The 23,679-nt window shown below is 57.5% G+C and overlaps 2 protein-coding genes and 1 long non-coding RNA gene across 7 annotated transcripts; 1 reads left to right on the plus strand and 2 right to left on the minus strand.

Annotated features, from left to right (window-relative positions):
• Window positions 1-2,567, minus strand: PYCR3 (pyrroline-5-carboxylate reductase 3). 2 transcript variants are annotated; one of them, XM_027784325.2, is made up of 6 exons: window positions 2,455-2,567; window positions 1,822-1,886; window positions 1,373-1,552; window positions 930-1,082; window positions 704-796; window positions 1-371 (listed from the first exon to the last, which is right to left on the minus strand). In XM_027784325.2, exons 1-6 carry the CDS (start codon window positions 2,534-2,536, stop codon window positions 189-191), a joined length of 756 nt encoding a protein of 251 aa, XP_027640126.1. In that variant the 5' UTR covers window positions 2,537-2,567; the 3' UTR covers window positions 1-188. The 2 variants fall into 2 exon arrangements, with proteins under 2 accessions (XP_027640126.1, XP_005235865.1); XM_005235808.4 differs by having other exon boundaries at window positions 930-1,142.
• A 122-nt stretch (window positions 2,568-2,689) lies between these two features.
• On the plus strand, window positions 2,690-4,648 carry LOC129784140 (uncharacterized). Of its 2 annotated transcripts, XR_008746524.1 has the most exons (6): window positions 2,690-2,792; window positions 2,931-3,478; window positions 3,519-3,944; window positions 4,045-4,198; window positions 4,279-4,386; window positions 4,493-4,648. It is a non-coding gene; the product is annotated as an uncharacterized LOC129784140 (long non-coding RNA). The 2 variants fall into 2 exon arrangements; XR_008746523.1 differs by having other exon boundaries at window positions 3,519-4,198.
• Window positions 4,649-8,747: 4,099 nt separating this feature from the next.
• GFUS (GDP-L-fucose synthase) lies at window positions 8,748-14,816 on the minus strand. Of its 3 annotated transcripts, XM_055800518.1 has the most exons (10): window positions 14,217-14,815; window positions 14,017-14,131; window positions 13,673-13,801; window positions 13,524-13,597; window positions 13,163-13,296; window positions 12,923-12,987; window positions 12,611-12,677; window positions 11,803-11,882; window positions 11,500-11,599; window positions 8,748-11,044 (listed from the first exon to the last, which is right to left on the minus strand). In XM_055800518.1, the coding sequence occupies exons 1-10, from the start codon at window positions 14,363-14,365 to the stop codon at window positions 10,989-10,991; spliced, it is 969 nt and encodes a 322-aa protein (XP_055656493.1). In that variant the 5' UTR covers window positions 14,366-14,815; the 3' UTR covers window positions 8,748-10,988. The 3 variants fall into 3 exon arrangements, 2 of the variants coding, with proteins under 2 accessions (XP_055656493.1, XP_055656492.1); XM_055800517.1 differs by having other exon boundaries at window positions 13,524-13,858; XR_008746636.1 differs by lacking the exon at window positions 8,748-11,044 and having other exon boundaries at window positions 11,803-11,913; window positions 13,524-13,858; window positions 14,217-14,816.
• Window positions 14,817-23,679: the final 8,863 nt, after the last annotated feature.

A 23,679-nucleotide genomic window follows, 5' to 3' on the forward strand; every position in this document is an offset into this window, starting at 1 on the left:
GCCATTGTGCTGCCCATGTTTATTTGGTCCCAGTGCTGCAGAGGTAGCATGTGGCATGGACACAGGTCCACACCATCTCCCACCCCCAGCCAGGGTCTCCTGGGGGTGTCCCCTGCTCCCTGAAGGGATTCAGTCTGGTCGCCATCACCCCTCCCGCCCGATGGGGGACAGAATGGAGGGGCTCAGCACTAGTCCTCAGCCATGTCGCGTGCCCGGTTGGTGGCTGCTTCCACAGCATTCATGACAGTGGCTCGCAGTGCACCCTTCTCCAGCTGGTGCAGCGCATGGATGGTGGTGCCCCCAGGTGTGCAGACATCTCCTCGCAGCTTTGCCGGGTGCTCCCCCGTCTCCAGCATAATTTTTGCTGCACCCTACAGGAGATCAGGGTGGGTCAAACAAAGGGGACCTCCCAAACACCCTCCTCTTTGCCCAGGGATTGGATGGCAGCATCTTCCCACGGCCCACACCCCTGCAGCAAGGGACAAGGTGCTGAAGCATCTGTCCTACCACCATGCCCTTTGCTGTCTTCTGGTGGCCTTATCTTCGTTTCAAGAGAGAAATGCCACCCAACACCTCCTCCCTCACTCTGTCACCCTGACGCCCAGAGCAGCAACAGTGACAGGATGCCCAAGCCAGGTGGGAGCTGTGGGGTAGTGGGGAGAGGAGTGATGCTAGGTGTCCCTGAATGACAGCACTGACTCACCAGCAGCGTCTGAGCTGCGATCCTACTGGCTAAGCCACCTGGCATGCCCATCTTTACTGCTCCTTCAGCCAAGGCTTCGGCAAACAGGTACACCTGGGGAAGAAGAACATCAGGGGTGAGCGTGGCACAAGTGGGGACCCCAAACCCCAGCCCCACATAGGTGGGATTTCTGCTGGTGTCCCATGTCCTGCTGGTGAGCTGGTGCCCACTGAGTGTGGGTGCTTACGTAGGCCACTCCGCTGCCACTGAGGCCAGTGTGGATGTTGATGTAGGATTCAGGGACCTCCTCACAGAGCCCACAGGATGACAGCAGGCTCTTCAGCAGGGCAGCTTCCCCGTCACCAGCACTGCTACCCCGGGCGAAGACCATTGCCCCTGCCTGTACCACACATGGCAGGTTGGGCATGAGCCGCAGCACCTTGGTCCCAGCAGGGAGAAGCTGGGGAGAGACAGGGATGGGAGAAGGGTGCTAGCTCTGGGGAGCACCCAAGGGTGCCCTGAGACACCAGTGGGTATCACAGCCCCCCATGGGGCTGGCAGAGAAGCATGGTCCATAGGGAAGAACATGGAGATGCAATGTGGGTGGGTAGAGAGCCACAGCAGCATGTCCTTCTCCACAGGCTTGGGTGCAAATGGGAGGAGGAGGAAGAGGAAAAGGTGGAGGCTCACCCGCTGCAGTGTCTGGAGGGTGACACCAGCTGCCAGCGAGACAATGATGTGGTGGGGTCCCACAGCAGGACGGATCTCCTGCAGGACGCCCGGTAGGATGTGGGGTTTGGTGGCCAGGAAGACCAGGGTGCTCTCCTGCAGCACCTCCAGGTTACAGTGAGTGGTCCGGCAGCCTGACTCCTGCGTGAGCAGGGAGAGGTGTCACAGCTTGGCACCCCCCACCTCCATGGACAAGGCACATTCACATGGGGGGACATGGCATGGGGACCCACTCTGGCCGCAAAGCCACCAAGGCTCTGCCTGGATTTCACCCAGACCTGGGAAGGATGAGCCAAAGCCCTGCAAAGGGGTAAAGGGTGCCCCAAAACTGTGACAAGGGGCACCCCAGCATGCCTCACCCTTCCACGGCCACCGAGTGGGGTGACTTGTCACTCCATGGCCCCACTCACCTGCCAGGCATCCAGGTTTTTGTCCGAGGGAGCGCTGGCCAGGACGTTGCTGGCTGGCACCTTCCCTTGGGGAACACAGGAACCAGGGTGAGTGGCTGGGGTGGCCCCAGGGTGTTGGGGACACCCCAGCACAAGCCCAGGGAACCTGATACTAGCTGGGATGTGCTCTTCTCCTCCAACCCCTGCACAATCAGCCTAGGGGACACAGCACAAAGAGGGCCAGATTCTGCCAGTCTGGCTGGCATAGGCACCCCATGGGGACAGCTGTGGGCACCCAGTGGGTCAGCTGAGGTGCACCCAGTTGTGCCATGGTGCAGCGGCAAGGGAGGTGACCCCAAATGCAGTGGCCATCTCCCAGCTTCTGAGTACGGGCAGGGCCATCCCCACACTACCCTATGGGGCGAGGACAACCAAGGACACCCAGGGAGAGGGGACAGGGCTATGCCCCCACTGTGAGGGCAGGGAACCTCGGGAGGGGGACAAGACAGGGCTGTCCCCATATCCCCACCCTGCCCTACGGGGAAGGGACCCCACGGAGGGCAGGGAAGCCGGGGAGAGGAAGGACAGGGCTGTCCCCATGTCCCCACACCGCTCTGTGGGACAGGGCCTCCCGGGCCTCTCCCCTGCCCGTACCTGCCCGCAGCAGCCCCCGGGCCAGGCCACCCGCCATCCGCCCGGCGCCCACGAACCCCACTCGCAGCTCCACCGCCTCCATCGCTCCGGCCACCGCACCGACACGCCCCCCCCAGGCCCCGCCCACGAACGCCCATTGGCTGCGCTTTGCCCGCCCCTGCTCACCCATTGGCGGCTCTTGGTTATTAGAGGCGGGGCCCGGAAGAGTGGCGGGTGTCTGCGCAGGCGCGGGAGGTGGCCTGGGGGCTGTGGCTGGGGCGGAGCCGCCGCGGTTTACGCGCGTGGGGGTCCCCAGCCGCCTCCACCGCCCCGGGGCTGGACCATCAGCCGAGCCCCAGGTACCCCTGAGTGTACTGGGGGGGGTCCCCCCGCAATGGGATGGGTAGCCTCAATGGGCGGTCCCCCAGACCTGTCCTTGACCTTGGTGGGGGGCTGGTCCTGGTGTTGGGGTGCTCCCCACTCTTTTCTCCCTGCAGGAACCCCCAGTCGTCATCATCATCATCATCATGCCCTGGAGCTGCTGGGCTGTGCTGCTCCTCTGCACCACTGCCAGGTTTTGTGGGTGGCTGGGCTTTGGCATCTGCCCAGAGAAGCTGGGGATCCGCCCATCTGTCCCCTCTGAGGTGGCAGCACGTGTTGACCAGTTCTAGACTGAAGCCGCTTGCTGGGGGCCATCACCCATGAACTTCTGCCACCATCAGGTGTGGCTGTGGGTCTCCCCCCGGGCTGGGGAAACAGGGGATCCCCAGGACACCCCACCACCACCACCACCACCCTGGGCAGCTGCTTTTCCTGGTGTGGGCTGCCTCGTGTTGGCATGGTATGTCTTTGGGGGTTGAAGGCAAAGTTTTGGGGTGGACTCAAGCAGTTCTCCTTGTTTCACACCCAAAACCAACCCCTCTATATGCTCACTCCAGCTGTGCTGGGGGCACCCACGGGTGCTGAGTCCTGCTGCCACCAGGTCATGGTGTGGCTCTGCTCATTCTGCGCTGACTTGGGTGAGGAGGAGGTGACCAGGCTGGAGGTTGACCTGTTCAACTGCCAGGCCAGTGACCAGGCTGGAGGTTGACCTGTTCAACTGCTGGGCCAGCACTGAAGGTCACCGGACACACCACTGCATGTCAGATATGGTAAAGTGCCAGGGCAGGGCACCTCAAATCCTGTTTTCTCCAATTCCACCCCAAATTCTGTATTAATCCATTGCAGTTCCCGCCCCCACCCCCCCAAAAAAAATAATAATAAAAAATCCTAAACTTTGTAGTTGCAGAGCCTGAGTGGCACCCAGCCACCTCTGCTCAGCTGCTCATCCTCATTTTGGGGTAAAACCAGCCTTGTTCAGCCCACTTCCGTCGCGGCAGATGGGGGTGTCCACTCCTAACCCTCTTCCCACCCTCAGCCTTGCCAGCTTTACTTGCTTCTGAAGGCTTTTCCAGTCTCCCCAGCACCGTGGGATGGAGGCTGAATGCTGAGGGTGAGCCAGCTTCCACCTGGTAGGTGGTGGTGGGCATCACCATGGAGTGATGGTTTGTGGGGTGCTGTGGAGCCGCCCCCTGTCACCACCATTCCAGTACCCCCCAGTATTCGCCCCAGGAGGAGCTGTGGGAGTGGCTGGCTCAGTGGCCGCAGCCAAGACTGGAGATCCCTGTCCATCACAGCCTGCAGCAGCCAGTGCTGGATGAAACCCGCGTCGCCAGCTGGTGGCACTAGATGGCCTGGCTTGTGGAGGACATCACCCAGCAGACGGGTAAGGGCCACCAGCTGGGATGCTGCTATATATCCTTGTGTCCCACTTTAGGGACTGAAACGTCTTGGCTCTCCCTACAGGGAACGTGAGCAGCTGTGGTGTTGTGAGGCCTGGGAAAGGGCACTGGGTTTTCCTGTCAGACCTCTACCACGTGCAGGGTAGAGCTCAGGACATCCATTCCCAACTAGGTAGGAAGGTGGCAAACCCCATTCCCAGTTCTTTTTGCAGCAGAACACCCTTGAGTGCAGCTCGCCTGGCTTATCCCAATGCCATATCCATCTCCCCCACATGCAGAGAGTGACCTGACCCAGCAGCACTGGATGAAGGAGGTGATGGAGAAGCTGCAACAGATCAGCCAGAGGCTCAGGCTGATGCTGGCAACCATGGAGGGTGCGTGGAGCTGGCTGAAGAACCATCTGCAGCACCTCTGCGCCATCCCTGGCCCAGCTGGTGAGCTATGCTTTGGTGCTGGAGGGCAGATGGGTGCTGGTTCTTGCTTACCGTCCCACATGTCAGAGCCCAAGTACCACATCCACCTGCATCATACACACTCCTGCTTTCTGCTAACGGTCACGCTACTGGTGCTCATGCTGCCCTGTGCAATCTTCCTTTTCCTTGTCTCCAACCCCCTTGGCAAGCTCCTCTGTATCTTGGCATTCTCTGCTTTCCTGGTCCTTGACATAACAGATGGGGACAGGTGTGGGGGGATCTGTTTGGGGACATGCCACTCTGAGAGTATCACAGGGGTGAGCTGGAGGTGCTCTACCCTCAACGATGCTCTCACTTCCCTGCAGGGCAGTGCCTGGTGGCAGCTGCCTGACACAGTGCTGGGGGAGCCTGGCCCATGCTTTGCAGGATGGAGCCCCATCACCAGCTCACCTCCACCCCAGACAAGTGGGATATGGTTGCAGGGAGGAAGAGGCATGGCACCCTTGATTGCTGCTAGGACCCAGCCTGGGTGCCCATCCTGGATGTCCCATCCTGCTGCCATTTGGCAAGGTCCCCTGGGCTGGGCTGCCAGCCCCCAGGCAGAGGGGGCTGGTGTCATGGTTTAACCTCGGCCAACAACCAAGCCCCACATAGCCACTTACTCACTCCCCCCCACCCAGAGGGGTGGGGAGGAGAATCAGGAAGGAATGTAAAACTTGAGGGTTGAGATAAGAACAATTTAATAATTTAAATGGCATGAAAATGTAAGAACATAAATTAAAATAACGGTAATGTCAATAATAACAATAACAATCATAATGGAAAGGTGGGGCAAAAGGGTAAAATCCAAAGGAAAGGGAGAAAGGAAACCAAGTGATGCACAGTACAACTGCTCACCACCCGCTGGCCGATGCCCAGCCAGTCCCGGAGAAACGATCCCCCCCAGCTAACCCCCCAAGTTTATATACCAAGCATGATGTCCCATGGTATGGAATACCTCTTTGGCTGGTTCAGGTCACCTGTCCTGGCTGTGTCCCTTCCCGGTCTCTTGTGCCCCTCCAGCATTCTGGCTGGCAAGGCCCAAGGAACTGTGAAGTCCTTGAGTCTAGTATGAACATTACCCAACAACAACTAGAAACATCAGTGTGGTTATCACCATTGCTCTCACCTGAGAGCCAAAACAGCACTGTACTAGCTACTAAAGAAGAAAGTTAACTCCGTCCCAGCTGAAACCAGGACACCTGGTGTGGGCTGCTGGTCCTCAGGAGGAGTGGGGTGGGCTGGGGTGGGCTGCGGCCCCCAGGAGGAGGGGCCACCACTCTTGGCTCTCTGGAGCAGCCCCTCCTCTCCTGTCCCCTTTTTTCCCCTTCCCTCCTCCTCTCGGGTCCCCTTCCCTAAACTCTCCTCCCATCCTCTACACTTCCCATCCTCTACCCTCCCTATCCTCCTCATCACTCCTCACCTCTCCTCTCCCCGCCCTCCCCGTCCCACCTATCCCGTCCCCACCTTACTCCTCCCTTCCCCGCCCCTCCATTCTCCTCTTTTGCTCTCTCCTCTCAACTGCTCTCCGACCCTCCTCTTTCCTCCCTTCCCCTCCTCTCCCAAATCCTCCCCTCCTGTCTCCCTCTCCCCACCACTTTCCCCCCCAAGGCTCCCTTCCCCTCCTCTCTCCACTTTTTTTCTCCCCTTTCCTCCCCTCTCCTCTTCTTTCCTGCCTTCCCCTCCATTTTCCTCCCTCACCCAGTTGTGTCTGGGTGGTTCCATGGAGCATTTGGGCTCTGAATGAGTGCAAAAGTGAGCAGTTGCAGTGTATGAAAGCACGGACTCAAGCTGTGGTGCAACCAGAGACACTTTATTGTACAGAGAAGCTCATATTTATATTTCTGAGCCCAGATACAAATTCCAGTTGTATGGACCACCAGGCTCAGGGCAGAAAGCATTCATGCAGTTACATAGCCATATTTCACTACAAGCATGCAGACACCTATTTGCTACTAGATAACCACGTTTAACTTTCTTACCTTCCTTCACAATACCCAGGTGTTCTCTCATCTCTTGCCAGATCAGACGTTCTCCATCCTCCTTTCATATATCTCTCTTCAGACATTCTCTATCCTCCTCTCCCATATTAGTGCATAAACTTACCTCATCTAGGGTATTCATTAAGTTTTAGGGCCTTTGCCAAGTTCAGGACAAAAAATCAGGGCCTGTGCCATGTTTCAGGACTTCAGCTTACCTCTGTTAGGGCCTTTGCCATGTTTTGAGGCCTAAACTTACCTCAGTTAGGGCCTTCGTCAACAAGTAGGGCCTAAACTGTTTTCACTTAAGGCCTTGTTTTGTCACATGGTGAGGTCGCTAGATAGCACACAGACACCAATAGAGAAAATAACCTTTATTTACTGTTGGTTTCACATTCATACAGAAAAGAAGGCAATACGCACATACAAAAAGGATGAGCCTACAATACCCTGATTCAAGCAATAGAACAGATAAGCAAGGCAATGGACCTAATCATTACTACTCCAGGTTAGCTATAGCGATGAAGGAAGATACATATACCAATTGCCTTAATACATTACTGTCCTCAGGTCCACAGGTGCTGTGGAGCCCCTCTTGCAGCAAGGATGTGGACAGCCTCTCCTGGCAATGGGGGAATCCTACACAGGGTGTCCCCTCATAGGCAAGGTCTCTAAAGTCGCTGCAAGAGTGTCCAGCATTTGTACTATTGAATAAAAAAGCCCACCTAATTGCAAATGTGGAAACACCTGGTTTCACTCTCCCCTCAGATCCCACCAAAGCCTGGCCAGGGCTCAGGGAGGACCTGAGGGAGTTTCCTTTATCTACTGAATTTTGACCACCTGGTTCCAAACAAGGCCAAACAGCTGGATTCATGGCCTTGGTGACCTGCGTCTAAGCAAGGAAGGATGTGCTATCTCTTCACTCACGATTCCAGTTTATCTTCAGCTTCATCTTTCGCTAAGGATCATACATAGTTCACTAAGGATCATGCCTCTTTCACTCATGATAGAATACTAAATATATATGTATCTCTCCATAACATTCCGTTGGTAGGTTCATCTAAAGGCCAACTTTGGCTGAGGGCCTGTTGCTCAGGCCTCAGTACATCAAGTCTTCACCATTAGAACCTTCAACGAGTTTTAGGGCCTAAACTTACCTCAACTAGCACCTTCACCGGGTTTCAGGAATCTGAATTTCTCCCCCTAACCACGCTAAAACCATACACTGTAATGGCCATAATCCTAGGTAACTTAAATGTCCTAAGCCTACTAACCAACTTAACGCAAAGTATGAAAACTTTCAGGGAAGCCTAAGTAAGGGGAGGGAAGCAGTGTGGAGGGGAAGGGTGTGGGAGAGACTGGAGGAAAGGAGAGCAGAGGAGGGGAGTTGGGGAGGGGTGGGGAACTGGAGAAGAAAGGAGAGTAGAGGATAGGGGTGGGGAATGGATAGGAGGGCAGGGGAGGAGAGGGGTAGAGAGGGAGAGGAAGGAAGGGATGTATGGGGAGGGGAGGGGAGGGGACGTATGGGGAAGGGAGGAGAGAGGGGAGGTGAGAGGAAAGGAGGAGAGGGGAGGAGAGGAGGCCAGGCGAGGTGGAGAGAGGCGAGGGGAGGGGTGGGGAGGGCAAGAGTGGGGAAGGGAGGGGAGAGGGGAGAAGAGGAGAGGGGCAGGGAGGAGCAGGGAGTGGAGAGGAGGGAAGGGGAGAGGAAAGGAGTGCGTGGGAGGGGATGTATGGGGAAGGGAGGAGAGCAGAGAGTTAAGAGAGGAGAGGTGAGGGGAACCGATGGGATGGAATGTATGGGGAAGGGAGGGGAGAGGAGGCGAGGCGTGGAGGAGAGAGGCAAGGGCAGTGTGGAAGGGAGGGGAGGGGATGTAAAGGGAGGGGAGGAGGAGAGAGTAGGAGAAGAGAGAGGAGGTGAGAGGAGGTGAGGTGTGAAGATGGGCGGGGAGAGGAGGGGAGGGGAACAGAGGAGAGGAATTAAAAGGGGAGCAGAGGGGAACCGAGGGGAGGGTAAGGTAAGGTAAAGTAAAGGAGTGGATGAGAGGAGAGGGGACAGGAGTGGAGCGTGGAAGGGATGGGATGGGATGGGATGGGATGGGATGGGATGGGATGGGATGGGATGGGATGGGATGGGATGGGATGTATGGGGGAGGAGAGAGGAGGAGAGGAGTGGAGATAGGCGGGGAGGGGAGTGGAGGAGAGAGGAGAGGCCAGGCAGGGGAGAGGAGGGGAACAGGAGAGGAATTGAGAGCGGAGCAGTGGAGAGAAGGGTGTAGAAGGGACGAGAGTGGATGAGACGGGAGAGGAGAGCGGTGGGGAGGGTATGGGAGGAGAGGAGAGGGGAGGGGAGGGGAGGGGAGGGGAAGGCTGCTGGTCTTCACGTGGGGTGGGCTGGGCTGCTGGCCCTCAGGAGGAGAGGGGTGGGCTGCACACATCTTGATAGCTTTTTGCTATCTCATCCTAGATCCTTGGTTTATTTCTGCCCAGACATTGGTGAGGGGAGGCTGGTGAGTGAGCTGCCATCGTGATGGTGACACAGAAGCCACCAATGCCATGGGACTCTAGTTCTCCTTCTTCCCATGCAGGAAGTGTGAAATGAAGCTCTTGCATGAAGAGCTGGACAGGAGGGAGATGAGCTGCCTGCAAGGTGAGAGCTGTCTGGGCAGGGGGACATGGGAGAGACGACCATGAAGTGGGAGGTGTAGTGGCTCTAGCACAGGGATCTGAAGCCCCAGCACATCCCCATCCTGTGCTGGGGCATGTTTTACCCCAGAGCATCTCCAAACTATGCTAGGGTATGCACAGCATTCCAGGGTGTCCCCACCGTCTACCTAAGGACAGCAGTGCTGGGAGTGTCACCACCCATGCCATGTTCTTGCAGGGCTCTCATACCTGGAGCAGCACCCAGTGACGGCAGGAGGCCTCCCTGGTTTACCAGGGCGGGTGTCACCCATCCCTGGTGGCTGGAGTACAAAACTGAGCTTGTATAGGGCAAGCCTGAGCTGGGTGGGATGTCCCCAGATTCATCCAGACCCTGCTCCTAGGGGCCAGCTAGGTCCCCCTGAGGGTCAGGCCCTCTAGGGCTGGGGTGTCCTCGTTGTCAGTGCACCTTTGGGTGCAGGATACCTCATTGGGAGAGGAGCCAGGGCTGGGGATGTGACACACAGGGAGAAATTTTGGGTGGCGGTGTATGTCCTGCAATGATGGCCAAGGCACATCCTGTAAGACCTACATGTCATCAGGGGACAAGGGACATCTCCTGCAGGGCTGCAGGATGCCCTGTCTAAACCCCTTCTTCCTCAGCCAGGCGATGCTGGAGCCAGCCATGGGTGGTGGGAAGTGCTGGGAGCCCAAACCCTGCAGCCTGAGCCAGCCTCTAGCCAGCGACATACGAGTACCAACCATAGAGGACATCCCTTCTCCAGGGACATCAGGGGCTGGGGTCACCTCGGGGTGCAGCCAGTGACCCAACCGTGGGGGGACAGTCCCACTGGGGGCTTCCTGGGGTGCTGACAGGTCTCTCCTCCCTCTGTAGGTCCTTACTGTCCCTATGGTCCCCATGCCAGGGGCTCATTGGGGCTGAGCAGCAATGCTGGAAAGAAGCCATCCATGGGCAGGATTTCTGCCATCTCCACACCACTGGTTAAGCCTCATGCAGCGGCTTGGTCAGGGACTCGTACCTCCATGTTTGACCCTCTGCCCCCCTCCCAGAGAAGTTTAAAACCCTTTTTTGGCTCTTCTAGATCCTGGCAGAATGGTGCTCAGGACCCTAAGGGTGCAATTTGACATGGATACAGGACTGTGCTGCAGGGTGGATGCTCCTTATCTTACCAGTTTTATGCTATTTTGAAATATTTTAATAAATCCATATTTACAGCTGGTGCCTTCCTCATTCTGGTCCCCCTGATGCTAGGGCGTTGGGACCATCCTCATGTGCAAAAGCAACAGCAAATGCCCAGCTGCCATTCCTGTGCCAGAGGAACCCTGATCACCTTCCCTTTATTACAGCCTAATTACAGGCAATTAGCAGTGTAGCCCATTACAGCTCAGCCAGAACCACCAGACTCTTGGACACAGCCAAGGTGGCTGGTAGTGGTGGCTCCAGCTGGCTGCTACTAACTGGTCTGGGGTGTCAGCACCTTTGGGGTGCCCCAGACTTCCTCCCCTGGGCATCCTGTGCCGCTCCCAGCAGTGGGCAAGAATGTGGGGGCTGCTCACTGGGCTCTGGCCCCCTTTTACTTTGGGAATGTGACTGGCACTCCCCCAGCCCAGTCCTCTACCCCAAAAAAAGGACAACCCTGAGTTGAAGAGGATGATGCCGGTGCCAGTGCTGTGTTGGCCTGTCACTTCCTGGCGTTGGCGTAGTTAGTGTTGAACCAGGCACAGGTCTCCTTCACAGCTGGGGAGGGAGAAGATGGGATGGGTTTTGGGATTGGGAATGCAGTTTGTTCATAGACTCACAGAACAGTTTGGGTTGGAAGGGACCTCTAAAGGTCATCTAGTCCAACCCCCCTGCCATGGGCAGGGACATCTTCAACTAGATCAGGTTGCTCAGAGCCCCATCTAACATAACCTTGAATGTTTTCAGTGATGGGGCATCTACCACCCCTCTAGGCAACCTGATGCAGTGTCTCACCACCTTCAGTGTAAAAACTTTCCATGTATCTAGTCTGAATCTACCCTCTTGTAGTTTAAAACCATTAACCCCTGTCCTATCACTACAGGCCTTGCTAAAAAGTCAGTCCCCATCCTTCTGAGCCCCCTTTAAGTGTTGAAAGGCTGGACCACCTTGATGCCATCAAAGCTAACTGCAGTGGGTAGGACCTCCATGTTTGGTGGAGCCTCCCATCTCACCTTGCCTGAAGGGTGTGAACTGGAAGCTGGGTAGGTAGCGCCGCAGCTTGGCATTGCTGGCCGTCTTCTTGAACGGCCCGTCTGCCTTGGTGGTATCAAACTGGGATGGGAAGGATTAAGGGAAACCAAAGGGGAAAGATGGGTCTTGTTCTGCCCCGCTGTGTCCTGGCTGGGGCAGCGGGAGCAATGCTCTGGACCACAGCATCTCCCCCGGAGCCCTGTGGCTGCTGGTGGAAAGTGGGGTCCCCCCCATGCTGTAGCAGCCCTGCAAGCAAGGGGAGGCCATTCTGTAGTAAAGGATACAACAAGCTCTCCCCTGAAGTCCATGGCCTCCACAATTGCCTCTGCTGCCTCCCTGATGGACACTTCATCTTCTTCTCCCACTATGGAGCAGGGCATGTGTCCTGGTTTCAGCTGGGACGGAGTTAACTTTTTTCTTTAGTAGCTAGTACAGTGCTGTTTTGGCTCTCAGGTGAGAGCAATGGTGATAACCACACTGATGTTTCTAGTTGTTGTTGGGTAATGTTCATACTAGACTCAAGGACTTCACAGTTTCTTGGGCCTTGCCAGCCAGAATGCTGGAGGGGCACAAGAGACCGGGAAGGGACACAGCCAGGACAGGTGACCTGAACCAGCCAAAGAGGTATTCCATACCATGGGACATCATGCTTGGTATATAAACTTGGGAGGTTAGCTGGGGGGGATCGTTTCTCCGGGACTGGCTGGGCATCGGCCAGCGGGTGGTGAGCAGTTGTACTGTGCATCACTTGGTTTCCTTTTCCCTTCCTTTGGGTTTTACCCTTTTTCTCCATCTTTCCATCCTAATTGTTGTTGTTATTATGATTATTATTATTATTGTTATTACTGTTGTTCTTATCTCTTTATTCTGTTTAAATTATTAAATTGTTCTTACCTCAACCCTTAAATTTTACATTCCTTTCTGATTCTCCCCCCAACCCCGCTGGGTGGGGGGGAGTAAGCAAGTGGCTGCATGGTGTCTGGTTGCCGGTACTGTTTGGTTGCCAGCCACGGTTAAACCATGACAGCATGATTCTCCCATCCTCTTGAAGAGGCTGGAGGCAGGGTTGTGGCAGGGATGGGCAGTGCTTACCTGACAAAATGATGGGCTCCACCTCATCGTATTCCCGCAGGACCCAAAGGAAAAGCCGGGCCAGGTCCTGTGGAGGGGTAGATGGCTCTTGGGGGGTGGCTGCTGTCCCCCAGCCCTCCCATCACAAGGGGACCCAACCCTGAGGATGGCCAATGCTTCCTGGGACAACCCAGGTGGGCTCAGACCCTGCTGAAATCCAGGCACTGCTCCCCACCCACCCACCCCACCCCACCCCACCCCCGGCCCCCTACTCTGCCCTCCCCCAAGCTGTGGGACATGAGTGCTCCCAGAGGTCCCTGAGGCCATGCATACCAGAGAGTAGATGAACTGTCTTCTGGGCTTGCTAGTGCCCCAGACAGTCAGAGCAGAGCCAGTTTCTGCAGGAGGAAGGAAAGTGTGTCCATGAGCACTTGAGCTACCTTCACCCACCCTGGCTACTCTGCAGAACAGCTGATTAAGCAAGCAGGAAGAAAAAAAACTAAACCAACAAAAAAATCCCCACAACAACCCAATGCTCCCAAAAAAGGCCACAAGAAGTCCTGCTACACTCACGTTTGGCCAGGTAGACCTTGTGGATGAGCCCAGGCAAGACATGCCCATCCTCGATGTTGAAGTTGTCATGTGGCCCAAAGACGTTGGTGGGGATGACAGTGGTGAAGCGGCAGCCATGCTGCTCAAAGTAGCCCCTGGGTGAGAGCAGGGAAGGTGTGGGTGGGCTCACCCCCCTCCAGCACAAAGATGTCTCCAGAAGACTTTGGCTAGTGGCATTTCCATCCGCTGAGCCCAGGTACCTCCCCAGCTCAGTTTAATTCCTGGGAGTCCCAGGGGATTCCGCTTGGCCTGATAACCGCTGGGTGCTCACAGCCTGCAAGAACTCTCCCATGCCTCACCTCCCCTCCTCCCCAACACGCACCTATTCTGGATGTCGATCATCCTCTTGGCATAGGAGTAGCCAAAGTTGGAGCTGTGAGGTGGCCCATTGTGAATCTGGGGATAGGAGAGAAGAGAATTAAGCAGGGCAGGGATGTCTCCTGGGAGGTGCCTAGGGACAGAGATGCTCACCATGCTCTCATCAATGGGGTATGTCATCTTGTCTGGGAAGATACAGGTGGAGAGGCAGGAGACCACCTTCTGCACCCCTGTCTCGTATGCCGAGTGCAGGACATTGTCGTTGATGAGTATGTTTCTCCTCTGGGGATGGAGAGATTTCTCAGATCTGCAGGGTGGGGACCCCCAAAACCCTGCACCCTATGGGTAATAACTCATTAATAACTCTAGAAACCAGAGGAGCTCTGGTTTGGATTTTGGGAGCAGAGCAAGTTGTGTCCCCATGTCCCAGCTCAGGGAGGGCAGAGTGTTGCAGCATCCACAGGGACCCTGTTAGGACCTGATACCCAGGTGCTCACCCAAAAATCCAGGTTGTAGCAGATGTTTCTGAAGAGGCCTCCGACCATGGCAGCCAGGTGGATGACATGGGTGGGCTTGCACAGCTCAAACAGGGCTTTGGTCTCTGTGGTGCTCCTGGGACAGGAAATTTGGGGGTTCAGTGGAGTCAAGAGAGCAGACTGGGGGCTTTCCAAGTAAAAAACCCACAGAGTCAACTCACATCATGTCAGCATCTCTGAAGAACATGAAGATCCACTCCTCGTCCAGCTGCCCCTCTCCATCAGCCACCACCTTCTCGATGGCTCTTCCCGCCAAGCCAGTGCCACCCGTCACCAGGATGTGCTTGCCCACTAGCCCAGCCCCCTCCATTGTGGCCAAAACTCTGTGGAGAGTTGGGGGGGGGGGGGGGGGCAGGCTAAGCTGGGGTCACCTTGTGGTGCACCCCACTACAGCCCACCAAGCTCACCCCCTCCATGGTGTGGGTGCCCAATGAACATCAGCCACACATCAGGCTGGTGAGCTAATTTGGGGGGGGGGGGGCTTTTATCTGCTTCTGCCAGCAAAAGCAAAAACCAAAGTGGAAGCAGTGTGCTTGGTGGTGACGTGGCCAGGCCAGGGCAGCAGAAACTCATCAGCTGTAGTTGCTAATTAATGGAACTGGCTGGTGGCCCGCGGGCTCCCCGTGCACACGCCGCACCAGGGCTGGGGCCAGACCGTGCCACGCAGCACGGCACTGCCCGGCCTCCCGAAACGGAGGCGCACCCTGACACCCAACCGCCCCGCAGTCCCAGGTCTGCACCCAGCTCTGCACCCCGAGCCTCCCCTGCACCCCCCGTCCCAGCTCTGCACCCCACTCCTCCCCGCACCCCCAGTCCCAGCTCTGCACCCCACTCCTCCCTGCACCCAGGCCCCCTCCCGCAGCGCCGACCCCACCCCAACTCCGAGCCTCCCACCGCGGGGGCCCTTACACCCCTCACACCCCCTGCGGCTCTCCCCTCCGTACTGTCCCCCCTCTTTGGGGACACCCCGCTTCTACACCACCCCCCCTCAGCACCCCCGCGTGAGGGGGACTGCCCCCACAAACACTCCAGTGGGCGGGGGGGTCGGCGCGGCTCGGCTGGCTTCGGCGGCGGCTCGGCTGGCTTCGGCGCGGCTCGGCTGGCTTCGGCGGCGGCTCGGCTGGCTTCGGCGGCGGCTCGGCTGGCTTCGGCGGCGGCTCGGCTGGCTTCGGCGGCGGCTCGGCTGGCTTCGGCGGCGGCTCGGCTGGCTTCGGCGGTGGCTCGGCTGGATTCGGCGCGGCGCGGCGCGGCTCGGCTCGGCTCAGCCGCGCTTCCTGCCACCGTCACCGGGCGCCGCCGCTCGGCTCCTCGGGAAATGGAGTCCGCGCCCGGGGTCAGCGGAACCTGCCACGGCACCGGGGCCACCGGCACCGCTCCCCACGGGTTAGGGGGCGCTGGCGCAAGCCCCGGCACTTGCAGGCCTGCACAGGGCGTGCAGGGGAAGGGAAGGGGGCGCACAGGGTCCCCTCCCTCTTCCCCAGCGCCAAGGCTTCTCCAAAGGGATTTCGATGAGAAAAGGTTTAATCATCTTTAATTCACCTACACTGAGACTAAAAATGAGCGGAGCTTTCCGGCGGGTCGGGAGGGTTTCAAATGGGGGATGCCGGCTTTTCCTTCACCTTTTCCTTCGGCGTTGCTGGGAGGCAAAGGCAGGGCCTTGCACCGCCCGAAATTAAGCTGATAAAGAATGGGATTAAGGGAGACCCCGCCAGGAATTTCAGCTTTTCCCCCAGGGAGACTTGGCCCCGACGTCGAGGAGCAGCCGGGTATTACAGATGTTCCACTCCCTTCCTCCCTCCTCTGGCTTGCGGACACAACCGTCCCAGCCCGCGGGAGGTGACCGAGCAGGTGCGGTTCCTGCAGCGCTGGGTGCCCCGGGAGCGCTGGGTGCCGGGGAGCGCTGGGTGCCGGGGAGCGCTGGGTGCCGGGGGCAGCGCTGGGTGCCGGGGGCAGCGCTGGGTGCCGGGGAGCGCTGGGTGCCCGGGGCAGCGCTGGGTGCCGGGGAGCGCTGGGTGCCCCGGGAGCGCTGGGTGCCGGGGAGCGCTGGGTGCCGGGGGCAGCGCTGAGTGCCGGGGGCAGCGCTGGGTGCCGGGGAGCGCTGGGTGCCGGGGCAGCGCTGGGTGCCGGGGGCAGCGCTGGGTGCCCGGGGAGCGCTGGGTGCCGGGGGCAGCGCTGGGTGCCCCGGGAGCGCTGGGTGCCCGGGGAGCGCTGGGTGCCGGGGAGCGCTGGGTGCCGGGGGCAGCGCTGGGTGCCGGGGAGCGCTGGGTGCCGGGGGCAGCGCTGGGTGCCCGGGGAGCGCTGGGTGCCGGGGGCAGCGCTGGGTGCCGGGGGCAGCGCTGGGTGCCCCGGGAGCGCTGGGTGCCGGGGAGCGCTGGGTGCCGGTGAGCGCTGGGTGCCCGGGGCAGCGCTGGGTGCCGGGGGCAGCGCTGGGTGCCGGGGGCAGCGCTGGGTGCCCGGGGCAGCGCTGGGTGCCGGGGGCAGCGCTGGGTGCCGGGGGCAGCGCTGGGTGCCCGGGGAGCGCTGGGTGCCGGGGGCAGCGCTGGGTGCCGGGGGGAGCGCTGGGTGCCCGGGGCAGCGCTGGGTGCCCCGGGAGCGCTGGGTGCCGGGGGCAGCGCTGGGTGCCGGGGGCAGCGCTGGGTGCCGGGGGCAGCGCTGGGTGCCGGGGGCAGCGCTGGGTGCCCGGGGAGCGCTGGGTGCCGGGGGCAGCGCTGGGTGCCCGGGGAGCGCTGGGTGCCCGGGGAGCGCTGGGTGCCGGGGAGCGCTGGGTGCCGGGGGCAGCGCTGGGTGCCGGGGGCAGCGCTGGGTGCCGGGGAGCGCTGGGTGCCCCGGGAGCGCTGGGTGCCGGGGGGGAGCGCTGGGTGCCCGGGGAGCGCTGGGTGCCGGGGGCAGCGCTGGGTGCCGGGGAGCGCTGGGTGCCCCGGGAGCGCTGGGTGCCGGGGAGCGCTGGGTGCCGGGGGCAGCGCTGGGTGCCGGGGGCAGCGCTGGGTGCCGGGGAGCGCTGGGTGCCCCGGGAGCGCTGGGTGCCGGGGGGGAGCGCTGGGTGCCCGGGGAGCGCTGGGTGCCGGGGGCAGCGCTGGGTGCCGGGGAGCGCTGGGTGCCGGGGGCAACGCTGGGTGCCGGGGCAGCGCTGGGTGCCGGGGGCAGCGCTGGGTGCCGGGGAGCGCTGGGTGCCCCGGGAGCGCTGGGTGCCGGGGCAGCGCTGGGTGCCGGGGGCAGCGCTGGGTGCCCCGGGAGCGCTGGGTGCCGGGGAGCGCTGGGTGCCGGGGGCAGCGCTGGGTGCCGGGGGCAGCGCTGGGTGTCGGGGGCAGCGCTGGGTGCCCGGGGAGCGCTGGGTGCCCGGGGATCGCTCCTCCTGACTTGCACACCCAGTCCAATGCAGCGCACATTCATACAGGTCAGTTGGCTGGTTCCGCCCAAAGTTGAGCCTCGTAATTAATTATCCGTTAGTTTCTTCCCCGCTTCGATTTAAAGGTACAGCGCCTTTTTAATTCACTACGCATGCTCCCTGAGCGGGGGATCCGCCTCCCTCGGGGGAGGGGGGGCATTTGAGTAGGAGGTCACAATGATGCCGAAAAACCTCATAATGAAGAAAACTGCTAATAGACTTTTTGTACTTTTAGCAGCAAGTTATTTATTATCTGCACAGGGGAGGAGGTGGTTCACACTGCAGAAACTCATTCCCAAGCGCAGGTGTGAAACAGGCTAATTTATACATTTGACATATATGATTGCAACATCTTCTCATACATTATTCATGTAATTACAACATCTTATGGCATATTAATAATAGGCGGACTCTAGGCGGAGCCTGGGCGGAGTTCAGGTGGAGTCTCCTCTTGGCATCCGTTTCAAGCGGGTTGTTCCAGCCTTTGGCCCACTCAGGTGGTCTTCCTCAGTTCATAAGTGACCCTGCCAGGTTCTTGTACATAAAACTTGGCTTGCTACCACTTTCTTCTATTGATGTGTCAAACTTTAACTAATTTATGATTTCTAGTGCCTGTTACAGCAATTTCCCACAATGGCTTAGGCTTGGGTACAGTGGGCAAGGACAGGGCGATTCAGCACTACATGCTGTGGTTCCTCAGTAACCAAGTTGAGCAATTTTGCAAGGCAGAATGGGGCTTTTACAGACCTGAGACTAATCTCAGGTGGATCTTTAGGTTTTTAGGCCTTATTCCTTTTCAGGTGAAGCTGTGGCTAGATGGTTGCGTGGAGCATTTGAGTCTGCATGCATGCAAAAGTGAGCACCTAAATTTCTAACCACTGAAAGCAGGTAGCAGAACTTTTGTGATGTCCCTCACATGACTACCAGGGCAGGGTGAGAACCACACAGAGAATTCCTTCCTGGCACCTTCTTTGGGGGAGCTGTTCCTGAGTGTTTCCATGGAGCATTTTGGCTCTGCACAAGTGCAAAAGTGAGCAGTTACTTTTCTAACCAGAGGAAGCAGGGAACAGAACTTTTGTCCTTCACATAGCTACTAGGGCAGACAGAATCACAGAGAGAATTCCTTCCTTGCACCTTCTCCAGGGGAGCTGTGCCTTGGTGCTTTCATGGAGCATTTGAGTCTGTACGAGTGCAAAAATGAGCACTTCAATTTCTCACCACCAAAAGCAGGGAGCAGAACTTTTGTGGTATCCTTCACATGGCTACCAGTGCAGGCTGAGAACTACAGTGAATCCCTTCCTGGCACCTTCTCTGGGGGAGGTGTGTCTTGGTCTTTTCATGGAGCATTGGTGCTCTGATCGACTGCAAAAATGAGCACTTCAATTTCTCACCACAGAAAGAAAGTTGCAGTGCTTTTGTGATGTTACTCACATTGCCACCAGGGCAGTCTGAGGAACCACGAAGAGAATTCCTTCCTGGCACCTTCTCTGGTGGAGCTGTGCACGTGTAGTCCATTCAGCATTTTGGCTCTATACAAGTGCAAAAGGGAGCAGTTACTTTTCTTACCACAGAAAGCAAGGAGCAGAACTTTTGTGGTGTCTTTCACATAGCTACCAGGGCAGGGTGAGAACCACCAAGAGAATTCCTTCCTGGATCTTTCTCTGCTGGAGCTGTGCTCTGGTGGTTCCATGGAGCATTTTGGCTCTGCACAAGTGCAAAAGTGAGAAGTGACTTTTCTCACCCTAGAAAGCAGGAAGCAGAACTTTTGTGATGTCCTTCACATGGCTACCATGTCAGGCTGAGAATCACAGAGAGAATTCCTTCCTGACACCTTTTCCAGGGGAGCTGTGTCTTGGTCTTTTCATGGAGCATTTGAGTCTGGCACAAGTGCAAAAACGAGCACTTCAATTTCTTACCACAGAAAGAATTTTGCAGTACTTTTGAGATGTCACTCACATTGCCACCAGGGCAGATTGTGGAACAACCAAGAGAATTCCTTCCTGGCACCTTCTTTGGGAGAGCTGTGCCTGGTCGGTTCCATGGAGCTTTTTTGAGTCTGTATGAGTGCAAAAGTGAGCACTACAATTTCTCACCAGAGAAAGCAGGGAGCAGAACTTCTGTGGTGTTCTTCACACGGCTACCAGGGCAGGGTGGGAACCACCAAGAGTATTCCTTCCTGGCATCTTCTCTGGTGGAGCTGTGCATGTGTGGTTCTATGGAGCATTTGGGCTCTGAACGAGTACAAAAGGGAGCAGTTACTTTTCTAACCAAAGAAAGCAGGAAGCAGAACTTTTGTGGTGTCCCTGACATGGCTACTAGGGCACGGTGAGAACAAGAAACAGAATTCCTTCCTGGCAGCTTCTACTCCATCCCTAAAAGCCTGCTCACTGTTCTATTGTTGCATCACTAATATCCTTCACCTTGACCACACTCCATTTCTAAAGTCCTCCCTTTTCCCAGTCTATTCCTAAATTCATTCAACACAAAGCTTCCTGTCCATCCCTAAAATCCTCCTCCTCACTGACCCTGTCCATGCTGTTAATCTTTACCCATACCCCCAGCCCATACCTAAAAGCATTCCAGAACCCTGAGGGTCCATCCCTAAGTGCTTCCCCTTGACTCAGTAATCCTCAAAATTCTTTCCCCCCCCCCCAAGCTCAATCCCTGTAGTCCTTCCCTCTAAATCACCAGGTTCTCCCTAAAAGCTTTCCCACCAGGTTCCCCATCCCATCCTAAAATACTTCCTCCCACCTCGTAAGTCAGCATATACGTTATTTCCCCTTGCACCATCCAGTTGGTCTAGCAAATCTTTCCCCCTGCCTCACAGTCCATTCCTAAAATCTTTATCCCTGGCCCCTGGTTCTTCCCTAAATTCTTTCTCCCCGCCCCACTCCCCATGCCTGATCCTATAATCCTTCCCCTTGCCCATGGTCCACACTTGCAGTCCTTCCCTGCAGACCTGCTACTCTGTCCCTGAAATTCTTCCTCAAGTCCCCTAGTCCATCCTGCAAGGTCTTTCTCTCAGTCCCCAATGCCCCCCTGAAAATCTTTGCTCCTGCCTTCAGCCCAGCCTTATAACGCTTCACCTTGTGAATGCTCTATTCCTAAAATTACTCCCGTAATCCCCCGCTTTGACCCTGAAGTAATTTTTTCTATAGCCTCCAGTCCACCCCAAAAATCCTTCCCCCTGCTCCCTTGGCCCATCCCTAAAATCCTTCCACTTGCCCCCCGGTTCATCTCTGTCCTGGTTTCAGCAGGGATAGAGTTAATTTTCTTCTTAGTAATTAGTACAGTGCTGTCTTTCGGCTATGATGTGAGCGCAATGTTGATAGGACACTGAAGTTTTTAGTTGTTGCTGGGTGATGTTTATACTACATCAAGGACTTTTCAGTTCCTTGGGCCCTACCAGTGAGAGGGCTGGGGGAGCACAGGAAATTGGGAGGGGACACAGCCAAGGCAGGTGACCCAAGCTAGCTAGAGAGGTATTCCATACCATATGACATCACGCTGAGTCTATGAACTGGGGGAAGAAGAAGGAAGGGGGGACATATGGCATTATGGCGTTTCTCTTCCTGAGTAACTGTTACACGTGATGGAGCCCTGCTTTCCTGGGGATGGCCGAGCACCTGCCTGCCCATGGGAAGTGGTGAATGAATTCCTTGCTTTGCTTTGCTTGTGTGCGTGGCTTTTACTTTACCTATTAAAATGTTCTTATCTCAGCCCTTGAATTTTACATCCCTTTCCGATCCTCCTTCCCATCGCTCTGGGTGGGAGAAAGTGAGCAAGTGGCTGTGTGGTGCTTGGTTGCTGGCTGAGGTTAAACCACGAAAACCTCGAAAAACCTTCCTTGGGTCATTCCCCTAACACCCCCTATAGCTCCCAAAAATCGTTGGTCCCATTCCTAGTCCATAAAAACAAACTTTCGGGCTAGTCCCTAAATTCGTTCCCCCAATTCATTATTCAATATCTAAAACCCTACACCCCACTAGACAGCTAAAGCACTAATATCCTTCACCATGAACACAGATCATTTCTAAAGTCCTCCCACTTTTTCCTGGTCCCTTGCTAAACTACAACACAAAGCTTCAAGTCCATCCCTAAAAACAATCCCTGCAAAGACATTTTCCATGTCAATTGGCATACTTTCCAGGAGGATCTGCTCCATGATCCCGCCAGGCACGGAGGTGACGCTGACCGACCTGTCGTTAACCTGGGTCTTCCTCTTGACCTTTCTGAAAAGGAGGGTTACCACCTGCCAACTTGCTGTGGGGACGCTCCATCCCACTGCCCGGATCACAGACGAGGATGCTGAACACGGCTGCCCCCAGCGCCTGTGAGCGCGCAAGGGGAGACAGCGTCAAAGACTCTTCTACAAAGCTGAAGTGAACACCAGCCACGTCTCTCTCCTTGTCCACAAAGCTAGCCACTCCAACACAGAAGACAGGGAGGTCAGTCAAGCACGATTCCCTCTTGGTAAATCCATGCCGACGGCTCCTCATCACTTGCTTGTCCTTCAGCAGCTTGGCAACGCTTCCGCGGAGGATTTTCTCCATCACCTCCCCTGGCAACAAGGACAGGCTCACCAGCCTCTGCTCTCCCACATCTTCCTTCCCGCCCTTCTGCAAGACAGGAGGCCTAAGAGCAATCTTCTGGACACCCGCAACTGCCCCCAGGAGCTATGACCTTTAAAAGATAATTGAGAGTGGCCTCCCAAGGACATCAGCCAGCTCCCCCAGCATTCGTGGCTCTGACTCATCAGGACCCAGGGACCTCCGTACATCCAGTCCCAAGGCACACCTTCCCACTCCCTTCCTCTTCCTCAGCAACAACAACGGCTCGCCCCACACACAGCCTGCAAAACGCTCATCGCGGCTCAACTGGGGCAGGCCTTGCCATTCATCGACCCTTCGGCATGCATCCACCACCACCAGGGCCTCGCTCTGCTGTGCCGTGCAGCGTGCTTACGTCCAACCACCCTCGGCAATCTCCAAATTCTCTTTCTGCCCGTCTCACACTGTGCAGAGAAATGGCCTCCCCTCCTCGGCATTCACCCCAAGTAAAGAGCCCAAAGGCCCTGGCTCCCCAGCCTCCCCCGCCTGCCGCTCCCACTCCACCTCTGCCTCTCGCCACACTCACGGGCTCTCCAGAAATTCACCTGCCTTGGTGAGCTGGCCCACATCAAGCACTGTGGCACGCCAGACACCAGGCTGCAAACGTGCCACCACAGCTAAGGGGTTCGCTACGGAACGGGCAGCACCAGCACTGGTGGAGCCAGGCAGGGCTCCCCACGTCACAGGACCGGCGAGCTCTCGGCCAGGGCTGCCGGGATGACGGCCTGCTCTCCCAAAAAGGCCTCCTCTGCCTCTGCCTGCACCGACATCCCCAGGGACGGACCCCAGGGGGCACAAGCCCGGACACGCAGGCCCCTTTCTCCCAGCTACAACCTTACAAGCAAGGCGGGCACCAAGGCACGCACAGAGCACGCTCAATGGCAAAGGCCAGGCCTCAAGGCAGGCTTAGCAAGCTGGCAGCAAGGCAGGCACGGAGCAAATGCCACTGAGGGGGCCGCCACTCCTGCCCGCAACAGCAGAAAGCCCAGACCAACCTTCCGGGGCTGCGAGGAAAAGGAGCCCCTCCTTCCCAGCGCACCCACAAAACACACCACACGAGTGCCACAGCATGACCTCACTGACGACACCCCACCCCTCCTAGGCTTCGGTCACATGTTCTGCATGCCCTGACACGCGCCATCAACACCAAGCCTTTGGCCTCTAATATTTGCACCTCAAAGCTGCCGCCAGGACCAAGTGGACATGTCCTCAAGTGGAGGACACTACATTGCAGAACTGCGGGGGAAAAACGCACCCCACCACATTACTCACCAGGCTGTGGCACGCAACAGCTTCTTGCTGCAAAACACCGCGTTGTGCAAAGGCTGTCCCGCCCCTCAGGGTCCAGCATAAAAGCTGGTCCAGCACCTCTCTCACATGCTGCTCCTGGTGCCTTCTCCTCCACGGTCAACAAGGTGAGCCTGAAGCCCCTTCCCCTCCTTCTCCTGCCGCACCCGCCCCATCTCTTCCAGCACGCGCTGCCTCCAGACTCAGCAGTGCCGACGCCTCCCCACCGCCGCGCTCCCCGCAGCCCCACACCGCGCCTCCACATTCCCCTGCCCTCCTGTAATGCCACCCCTCGCGCCCCCACCACCCTCCGCTTCCTCAACACCCTCTCTTACAGGGACA

Source organism: Falco peregrinus, chromosome 3, assembly GCF_023634155.1.
Source record: "Falco peregrinus isolate bFalPer1 chromosome 3, bFalPer1.pri, whole genome shotgun sequence".
In the NCBI taxonomy this organism is placed as follows: Eukaryota; Metazoa; Chordata; class Aves; order Falconiformes; family Falconidae; genus Falco; species Falco peregrinus.